Genomic DNA, 10,919 nt, shown 5'->3' with positions numbered 1-10,919 from the left:
TTAAGCCTCTGAGTGATTATTTTATAAGCAGCTGTGGAACCATGGGGCCAGATGGGACTAGAGAAACTTCTGTCTACAGGAGAGTGTCCCCCACATTCAGGGTGAGTCTCCTTACCTTATAGAAACCTCTGAAATTCCCTCACAGCTTATCTTCTGGATAATTCTGAATCATGTCAGGTTGACAATCAAGGTCAACCATCTAACAATACACAGATATTGCCTCCTTTGCTCCCCACAGCTATCTTATGAAATAGGTCAATATGACTTGTTCAAGATCCTATAATGCCAAAATGTCAGAAAAGGAACTAAAGCCGCTTCTTTGGGCTTCTGTTGAATGTCCCATTCTGCCGTAATACGTTGTCTTCTTGGAGAGGGATAACTTCCATATCATTTTGCTTTTGCTGTTCATACATGTGCCAGAATTCCAAACTTGAAGCAACTACAAGTCATCAAGGCAACATCTGGAGGTCAACGCAGGTTCAGTTAGGCATTTCTTCAGTGCTCAACTGCATACACTCAGACATCTTCAGTTAGCTTCTGTTCCGTGAGTAGTTTTGCTTCTCCAGGCTGTCTGATTTTTCAGCTGAGGTGATGGAGGTGATGATAATGTGATCTTTTAGGCTTCTATTTTGATACTCTGTTCTGAATCATAAGAAATAATACGCTACATCCAAGTCTTAGTGTGGAAGGGTATTGCAGAAGTCATGGGTACAAGGAGATAGAACAAATTAGGAACATTACTGCACGTGATCACCACAGATTAAATGTAAAAGCACTAAAAATGTTACCCGTAATGTCACTTCCATGGCTTCTTCATAGCTCTTACCCTTGAAGCTGTAATTAACTATGGGAGGTATAGGAAAGATGGCAAGCTGTAAGAAGGACCAAAAATTGATGTGTAATAAGAGCCAATATGTTCTGCTTGCCGAGCACCTTTAGGTGCCAAGCCTTAAACTATTTCCTTTTCAAATCTGCAAAGTAAATAGTATAATTTCTACTTTTCAGATGAGAAAACTTAGAGACATCCAACACCTGTCCAAGGCTGTAGAGCTAGGTAGAGACTAGGGATCTTGGACGCCTTTGAGTCTGATGTGAACATCTATGCTCTTTCCATTCCATCTTACTACAACAGCTCCTCGAGGAATATGCTAATCATAGCCAGCAATACACGGCCAGTTAGAAGAGGGCTTCTAGCACACTTTTAACATTCAGGGTAATGCACAGAATTCTCAATTTGTTGGTTTGTTAATTTTTTTGAGGTAGGTTCTCATGTAATTCAGGCCAGCCTGAAACTTGCTGTGTAGCTTGAGGATGACCTTCAATTCCTGACCCTCCTGCCTCAACCTTCCAAGTGCTAGGATTATAGGCATGGCCCACCATGCCAGGATTTAGTGTCCTTTCTACCAGGAGAGAGCATAAGTGCTGGTACCATTTTAACTAGTATCTCATTTAGACTTTCTGCTGCAGAATTCTAGTTATAAATCACAACATCTATCTTAGAGTTTAAAAAGAAAATCAAATACTTGAAGCATTTTTAGTCTCTAATGAGAAAGGACAGCTAATGTAGGGTTAGTTGTTTTGTGTGTAAATGAAGGTGTGGATTCTATAAAAGTGAAATGCCAAAAGCCCAAATTAAAAAGTAGATACTAGGAATAGGATCCAGGCATAAAAAGGAAAAGCTACAGACTGGGTGATGGAGGAAGAGAATAGGGAAAGTATTCCAAGGTGATGGAATTGAATAAAATTAAATACTGTATAAATTTCTTTTAGTTTTCTGTGTTCTGTACAGGAAAAGGCAGTTCTAGAGTGAGATCAGGACACATCCAACACCTCATGGTTTATATTTGTAGTGTGTGTGTGTGTGTGTGTGTGTGTGTGTGTGTGTGTGTGTGTGCGTGTGTGTGCGTGTGTGTGCGTGCGCGCGCGCAGCTTTTATCTACTCCCACCTCCATGAGAAAGTGTAGTCAGGACCAGGACAGATCCGGGGTTCCCTTGGCTTTGTGTTTTCCCAGGATCTTTCTTTCTCCCACTACCTCACTGGGACATTGAAAGCCTGGCCTTCTGTATAATCTCAGGCTTTTTTAAAAAGGAAAAGTGACTCAGCCTGTACAGTGGGCCAAGGGAGGATGGATGGAGGTCTAATGTAGAAAGAATGGGCTAAAAAGAATTCCATCACCCTGGGCTCTTTTCCTAGATGATCTTCACCAACTAGCAAGAGCTGGAATCACCTGTAACACTCTAGTGAGCGACTGCTTTTTCTTAGTGATTCTTTGCAAACTGAGTCCATAAAGCATTTTTTCCTACTTCTGAACACGTGGTAAAAAATTTAAAACTGTTTTTATTGTTAAGCTATGTTAAATACTTTTTTGAGATTTTTATGTGATTTGAGTGTTGAAAAAGAAAAATTTAATGTTTTTCATTTGGATTTCATCCAAGGTTCTATCATTTTCCTCCTTTTAAAGATGCTTTCTTTTAAAACATGGAAGCTGCTTCCACAGGAGTAGCTTCCTAATGCACAGACAGTAAGAAAGAAGATCATCCTTCCATTGTAAGCATCTCTAAAGCAAATATAATTTCTTCCTTGATTTCTCTTTTCTCTGTCTTCCCCTGATCCATGCTCTGGTAACTGTGTACATGGGGCACTTTGAACACTATAGAAATGCATGGGAAATGCTGTGTTGGTTTTGAGTGCTGTATTTTAAGAGTGCCAGTTAATTGGGGTATGAGAAGAGAATGATGTTTACTTTTGAAAAATATGCACAAAGTGCATCTTATTACCAATGCTTGAAGCAATTGGTGATGTTGAAAGACTACCATGGTGTTGAAAGATGCTTGAAGCAATACAGTCACTCTAACATCAATGATCAGACATTACAAAACAGAATATCTCTCCTCAGCAGGTTGACATTATCCCACTGGATCATATTTAGCAATGAAATCATCTGAATCCCATCCATGTGAGCAGAACCCACCGAAGGCAGTGAATGCTCTCTGAGTGCTGGGGTTAAAGGCATGTGCCACCAATGCTGGCTCATGAATGCTCTCTGAAAATGCAGGCATATGAGAAGGTCCAGAGGGAAAGAGTGGGTTCCCATGACAGCACAACAGTATAGCAGAAGGAAGGAAAGTCCTCTCTGGGGAAGCGCTAAAGGGCATATTTACCAAACATAAAATTCTAGAAGCATCCCACTTCATAATTCTGGGAGTATTTTCTCAAGTCAGCTAGTTTCTGGCAATGGTCCTATAGTGCTTTTATTAACACAAATGATTACACTGCTGAATAATTTGGCATGGTCTTGGGTCCATTTACTTTCATTGGTAGTAAAAGTTTAGCCACTGAGTCCTTACTCTGCTGAAGTCATGTTCTAAGCTCCAGATGTAAAGCAGTGAACAGAAAGGAAGCATCCGTTCTTCAGGAGCTTGCATTCTATTGACTACCCAAAAGTTGCAATAATTGTATCAAGAATTTATATGGGCTCTAATCAAAAGTAATCCCCCCTTTACATGTAGTAGTTGACTATCAAGTTTATCTCAGTTCATTTCCTGAAAGAGTTATCTTCACAAAAGCACATTTAATAATCCTAAACATCAATTATATGTCACATGATCTTTGTACACATTATATAAATTTTAGAAACTGAATGGGAAGATTTTTTCTAGAAATTTTCCTATATTTTTGTTTGGAAATAAAAAAAATCTCCCGCTTCATGCATTGAAGTACATGGAATGGTTCTTATTCTGGAAGATGAGCCTGTTGTTGCCATGTGGAATACTAAATAATTATATATATATGTGTATTGGTGTCCATTTGAGTCATAAATATCAAAAATCTAGTAAAATACACACCCTAAAATATTTTTTTAAATTTTTGATAGTTTTCTGAGGGTATCATACAGTGTGTTTTGATCATATTTACCCTCCCTCCCCAACTCTTCCCAGATCCATATGGACATTCACCCAACTTCATATTCTGAAAAAAAGCAAAACCCTTCAAAACTAGTTTCTGCTTCCCAGTGTTTTCTTCTGAAAAAAAGCAAAACCCTTCAAAACTAGTTTCTGCTTCCCAGTGTTTTCTTCCCCTGGAGAGGGGCTGACTTGCCAGGAGCTGTACTCCTAGAGCAAACCAGCTCTCCCTCTCCCAGCAGCCAACAGTTGCCAATACTCCACAGCCAGGAGTGGGATTTCATGCCCAACTCCCTTTTCCTTGCTGATAGATTTGGTCTATCCTGTGCTTATACACATTTTGTGAATGCTGTTGCAACCACTGTGAATTCATACATGCAGTGGAACACGCTGTTTACAGAACACAGTATTTCCTTGTGGTCATCCACTGAAATGGTACAGTAATCCCATAAAATCATCTCACATTTTAGAACAGCGATGTTAGAGGTGATGGCATTTATAGGACTCTTTTTACATAAGAAAACAGAGAAGCGAAGTCACCAGACCCAGAGCCCAAGTTCTGTGGCTCCCAGGCGGTGTTCACTCTACTTCTTGAATCGGCCCAGGCCCTGGACTGATATTTACTAGGAAGGCCTTGGGTAGCACTGCCTTTTACATTAGTGTCCTTATGACCCTCCCCCTAACTCTCCTGGTCTATGAAATGCATCTCTGAGCAGATGACTGAAATTCCCACTTATGCTACTGTTCAACTAAATCTTCGTAGACAGATGGTGTTATGATTTAGTCAATAATTAGTAAACTTTCTGAGCATCACTTGCATGGACAGAGCAATACGTATTTGCCCACATCCTGAGCACTGTGTTAGTTTTGCAGTTCTCAAAACCTATTGTCCCCGTTTTGCAGAGGAAGAAAATAAGAGACACGATATGGAAGCCATAGAAAGGTTACACAGCTCCTTAGCATTGAGGTCAGGGAGGAATTCTGCTCTTAATCCCACCTGATTTAAGGTGGCCATAGTCAGGTAACAGGAGCCACAGACCCAGAGAACCTAGACGATCTGCCCAGGAGAGCCCTGGTGAAGAGGTGAGTGCCTCACAACTTATGTCTCAAATCCTATTGTTTTCCAATGTAAATATGCATAGAATGGTTTCCTCAGTCACTCCAAGTTCTTCCGACATTTGTCTTACAATTAAAAATAGTTTATTCAAACAGGTAGGTAGTGTTAAAAGTCAAGCAAACAGGCATGTTAAAACTTCCTTTGACAAAACTGGTCTTCACCTTCATTTGCAAACACTTGACTTTCTGAACAACAGCAAATGGTAAGCCGACTCCTTTTAACACTTGTTGGAAGCAGCGTTTTTTTCATCATAAGGGATTTTTGGGGTTCTGTGCTACAGATACGTTTTCACCTGCCTGTTATGCTTGTTGTACTGTAGCATCAAGTGAGATTTGTGAAAAGACTGTCCCTGATGATAAATGGTGATCCACTCTTTGTGATTAAGACAGACAGACAGACCAAGCTATTCTGACAACACAGTGAAGCTCATTTAACTGAAAAATGAACAAACAAAACAACAACAACAAAAATCTCAAAGCTTTATTTTGTCTAATTTAACTATAATTTCAATGAGGGAGGAAAACGAAAATGTCCTCGACAGTGTTCTGATACCAAGTTTTCCTTTACAGAATTAAACAAAGCGAAAATCTTGGCAGTGATTGTCGGGGGTCAGTTGTGCTTCCAGCAAGATGCTCACCAAGTTCTCAGGGCGGTTTTCCAGCTAACCTCCCTGCTCTGAAGCGTGCAGACGTGTGGGTTTGGAGGGGGCTTGTGGTGACAGTCCACCTAAGGAAATTCAGAACTGACTCCCGTCTCCGTTTCCTTTTCCTCCCCTGCAGCTCTTCCTCTTTGTCGTCTGGAACTTTGAGCTCTACATGATACCACTGTTGTTATTGCTACTACTGACCTGGAACTACTTCCTAATAGTATCAGGGAAAGATAACAGGCAACGTGATACAGTAAGTCTCTGCGTTCTTTGTGTGTTTTTGTTGTTTCGCATCCCGCTGATGAGATAACACTGAATTCAGTTTTATAAACCAGAAACCCTGCCTACAAATATTCGTGTTTGGAGGAAGGTTTTGTAAGCTCAAACCTAACAACTTTGGTTCTCAACACAATACAAAGTATCCGCCTGTTTCTGGAATGATTCAGTTTGATAGAAACTAAAGTGGGGCGTGTACAGACTGAGCTACAGTTTAAAATCATTCATAGCTGTTATCCAAACCCTTACTCCCTTCAGTCTCCTGGTCATTTTATGTCACAATGGATCCTGAACTAATAGATAATGCCACAGACTTGTTAATGATCAGACCAAGTTAATGTATTCTACTTAAGACGGTTCTCTGTGTAAACTGTCATTGAAGGAAGAGTTGATGGTTCTTAGTCTGGAAAGTGTGTTAGAGTACCTTCATTCAGTGAATCGGCACTAACAACAAGTGTGTGTTTATGAGTCAGGTATCTTACGATACCGACTTGAGGATGAAGACCGCTCATTTAATCCAGGGAATGTTCAGCTAAATCTGTACTCCCCTTTGACATTTCTGAAAGTTCTTAGAATGTGTGAGGCAAGGAGCAGCAGCTCAGCTGGCAAGAGCCTGTGCTTTGCCCGGGGGTCAGGTCTGGCCCTCCTGGGTTGTATCAGTCACTGTAGTCCTAGCAAACACACCAGAGATTAGTCCACACGTGATTGAAGGGTTACAGCATCTCCTCCAAGCTCAACATTTGTAACTGTGTAACCTGATGGGCAACCGCTGAAAAGAATTTAAAAGTAGATGAGGATATACTCTGTAGTTATATGCCATTATATTATCAAAGTTTTGAGTATTTTATAGACTCATTTGATTTATAATTGGGAAGTTTTTAGTTATTCTTGATACAGGGTCTAATAATCAGGAATATTTGCCATTATTATGTATGTCCATAACAAATAACACAATTATTTGATTATCAGTTCAAAATACTATAGTATTATACAACACTTCATTGCAATAATGGATATCAAATGAACTCACTGTCTTACTTGTGGCAAAACAAACAAACAAAAAAACAGTTCCTTTGAAACAAATGTGCATTTCAAATGGCAACATAAACAAATTATACTTCTTCAAAATAATTTTCCTTATCTTTAAGATAAATGATAAATACTAATATACAACCACCAAGTACATGATGGAGTTGTTTACTTTCTAATGTGTTGCTGTCTCTTTTACTAAATTAGACTAAGGTTGAAGAAACAAGCTCTTGGCTGATCTTTGCATTTGTGACAGTTTTTCACATATACTTTATAGATTAGACGTGTTCCAAGTGTTTGAATATTGTATCCGTGTTGACTGTGCAAATGTATACTCTATGCCTGTGTATCTGGGGACCAGAGGAGGCTGTCAGTTGTCTTGCTCTATTGCTCTTGCCTATTGCCTTGAGACATGGTCTATCATTACTTCTGCTAGAGTTTCTGGAAGGGAGGGGTCCTTAGTATCGACGTGTCTCCATACACCCCCCCCCTCAAGTCCTGTGGTTCCAGGCACATACCGCCATGTCCTGACTTTGTGTAGGTGCTGGAGATTCAGAATCAGATCCCCATGCTTAAAGAGCAAATGTTCTTCCCACCTGAGCCATTTCCTTGGGCCCTAAAACATTTTATTTTATAAACTCTATCAAGCCAAATACAAGATTGCTGATAAAAGCTTTAATGGTTAAGCAGTATCAATAGACAAGAAGTTATTTTTATTGCTAAGGATATATATTTAAATTGCATGCTAAGAGACAGGCCCAAAATGCTATAAGAATTGATGTCTTGGGGACTAATAGGTAATTTTTTCTTCAATTAATCCAGGATTTTTTCTCTAAGAAAATAGGGCTGTCTCAGACAATTACATTTTTGTCCTGTTTATCTCAGGGAGATGGTTGAAAGAGAAGACTATCTACTTTTCATTCAGCTGTCTTGAGGCATATTTGCAAACAAAATTATTTGCAAATAAGAAAGGTAGTCATTTACTTTAGTTTCTAAGTCCTATGGGATTCATTTTGAAAAGTTAGGCATTGATTTGAGAATTCTTAGTTAAAAAAATTCTTAAATTGTAAACTCCATTATTTTTCCTAGAACATACCTGCCTTGTGTAGAAAGTCCACTGTTAGGAGGAAATTTGTAATATATAGTTTATCTTTGGTACTTAAAATTCTCTGAAACTTTAAGCATATAGAACAATTACATAATATATAACTTAAATTGCATAATATACTTTTTAAACCGCCCTGTATCTTTTACAACATACAACACTAAAACAGAGTTTTCCAGATCTTCCTTTCAAGCACATCTGTTCTTACAGTTTCTCTCTTTTAGCCCTGGACAACATTTTATCCCCCAGCACAGCCCCCCACCAGACATTCTATAGCTTAACCCATTTGAAATGTCAACTGCACTCCATAACGCCCAGTAATTGCCTTTTATTTGCCCAACGCACACATATCCACATATTCTTTTCTTCCCAGGGACTGGAGCAGCAATCACAACGTTTCTTTCAACTTCTCATTCACTGGCTCAGTTGAGACCTTACGTAACTCTTAAATCCAATTTGTCTAATTATGTGTTTTCTGGCATACCCAGCTGTGCATTTTAACTGCTTTCTCCTTTTGAAAGAAGACCTTGATTATACTTTGCTGGTTACAGATTTTCTGTCTGTGTGTCTGTGTGTGTCCATGTGTGTCCTTGTGTGAGTGTGTGTGTGTGTGTGTGTGTGTGTGTGTGTGTGTGTGTGCTTGCATGCACAAGAGTGCACATGGGTGTGCATGTGTACATGTATGGGTATGCATGTGTGTCTGAGTATCTACAAAACTTGGTTGAAGCTTTTAGCATGTATAAAAAGTACACAAGACCTCTGGGGTGAATTAATTACACTGTTGACTGACCTCAAACCAGGAAACTTCCTGAAGAGGAGGCGGGAAGAGAGAGAGAGAAAGCTGGGGGCTGTTTCTGCTATAAAGGCGAAATCTTAGAAAATTTAATTAGGGTGAAGACCAAAAGAAAAACAAATCAAAATGACTTTTAGATCTACATAGAAAAGAGACAAAAGTTAGTAATAATGTCATAACACATGAAGTACATAGATGGGTGAAAATTCTCTCTTCAACATATTGACTGATAGTTGAGATTAATACCCAGCGGGAAAGGGCTTCCTCATGTGTTGATTATTTATTAAGCCTCTCAGCCCGAGACTCTCCAGCACTAAGCCCCTCCCTCTTTTCCATCTAGTTCTTCTAGTTTCAACAGAAAAGGGAGACCTGATACATTTAGTAAGCCGACCCTGTTAAGGACTGGATGAACAGACAGCTATTTCTGGGGTGAATCTGTAGCCCCGAGGGAACCCACAGGCAGAGGTGTGTTAGAAATGCCGTTCTCCCTGTGCTATTTCCTAGTCAGAATTGTGAAAAATAAGAAACGCTGGGTCTCAGTCCAGCTAGTCTGGGGCCATGATGTGAAAATTTGCAGTACAAGCGTTGTTTGGCCTTTCCAGAGGAGCCTGTTTAATACATACATCATTCAGAAATGTCCCTGGCATGAAAGGGATATAAAGACAGAAATGCCACCCTTTCTCAGTTTGAGCTGTCCCTCTAAAAGCTGACGAAAATTCCTCCCGCACTGCCTATTGTACCACCTGTCCAAATACAGGCCCTGCTGGCAAAAGTGTCATCAGTGGAAGAGCGGACACCAGGAACACCCTTTAGTGGGGATTTAAAATTACCGGACTCTCGTTGCATCTCAAGTCCCGTGTGGAACACTTTGCAGGCCTGTCTTACTAGCCGTCTCTCTGGAGACCAAGCTGATTGGGTGGGGTCCCCCTAAAGCCACCATCCCGTACTTCCATCTGTAGCAATTAAGAGAGAACACTCCGGTGGAATAAACATAGTTGTGGAACCTTCCTTAAGAAAAGGGACCAGGCCTCAGAAAGTGAAGTTTGTGTTCTTTTTTTGTTTGTTTGTTTTTTTATTAAGAAAAATTTTTTATTTATTTTACATACCAAAGACCCCGTCTTCCTTCCTCCCACCCCTTCAGCCTTCCCGTTTCAACACCCCCCCATTCCCTCCTACAAGAAGGTAAGGCCTCCCATGAGGAGGTACATTTAGTAGAGGCAGGTCCAAGCCCCTCCCCCTGCCTCCGAGCTGTTCAGACACTGAGAGCAACAATTAATAAATGAAACCTCCCGAAACTGAGAAGCTTCTGTAAGGCAAAGGACACAGTCAATAAGACAAAAGGACAGTGTGCAGAATGGTAAAAGATCTTCACCAACCCCACATCTGACAGAGGGCTGATCTCCAGAATATATAAAGAACTCAAGAAACCAGACATCAAAACAACAAACAATCCAATTAAAAAATGGACTACAGTGCTAAACAGAGAGTTCTCAACTGTTTGTGTTCTTAACCACAGTCATGCTTCTTTCCTTGGCTCTATTTTGGTACATCCCACTTCTCCCTGAGCAAAGACAGCAGCACTGACTCCACCCTCAAGCTCATACCTTGATGGACATTCATTAACTTCCTCCCACTTCTTACTGTTAACTCGGAGAAATGGAGCAGATATTTTTTAAACAATTTCTGTACATCAGGTATCCTGCTAAGCCTTTTGGAGACATCACTCTTTTCATTCTTTACAATAATTATATCAAGTGAACTATTCTAAATGCTTTTACCCCTACTTTATAAAGGAGGAAATTGAAATGCAAGATAAACAAGGAACTCCACCACACAGTCAGTGTGAAGTGAGAACAAGTCTGCTACTTGCTGAAGTCTTGAGCTGCTTTTGTAGTGCGCGCTGGAGCCTATCTTTCCCAGGGGATCTCCATGGGTACCCAGGGCATTCCACAGAACCCCAGATGCCCCAGATTCTTTCTCATAAGCTTCTCAGTGACTTCTTAAGGAATGATGCAGACATCTGCTCCAGTCCAGGCGCTGCCTTTATTTG

General features: G+C 40.2%; 1 protein-coding gene across 12 annotated transcripts in view; it reads left to right on the top strand.

Moving 5' to 3' along the window:
* Mctp1 (multiple C2 and transmembrane domain containing 1) overlaps positions 1-10,919 on the top strand; it is a 588,499-nt gene that overhangs the window by 492,056 nt on the left and 85,524 nt on the right. For all 12 annotated transcript variants that reach the window (XM_052743710.1, XM_052743711.1, XM_052743708.1 and 9 more), the window contains one exon: positions 5,800-5,919. In XM_052743710.1, the coding sequence (XP_052599670.1) occupies positions 5,800-5,919 (120 nt within the window). The remainder of the gene's footprint in view (positions 1-5,799; positions 5,920-10,919) is intronic.

Source organism: Peromyscus californicus, unplaced genomic scaffold (genome assembly GCF_007827085.1).
Source record: "Peromyscus californicus insignis strain IS unplaced genomic scaffold, ASM782708v3 Scaffold_18__1_contigs__length_77618521, whole genome shotgun sequence".
Classification (NCBI taxonomy): Eukaryota; Metazoa; Chordata; class Mammalia; order Rodentia; family Cricetidae; genus Peromyscus; species Peromyscus californicus.
Note: the sequence above shows the minus strand (reverse complement) of the source record. Positions and strands in the feature narration are given on the sequence as shown.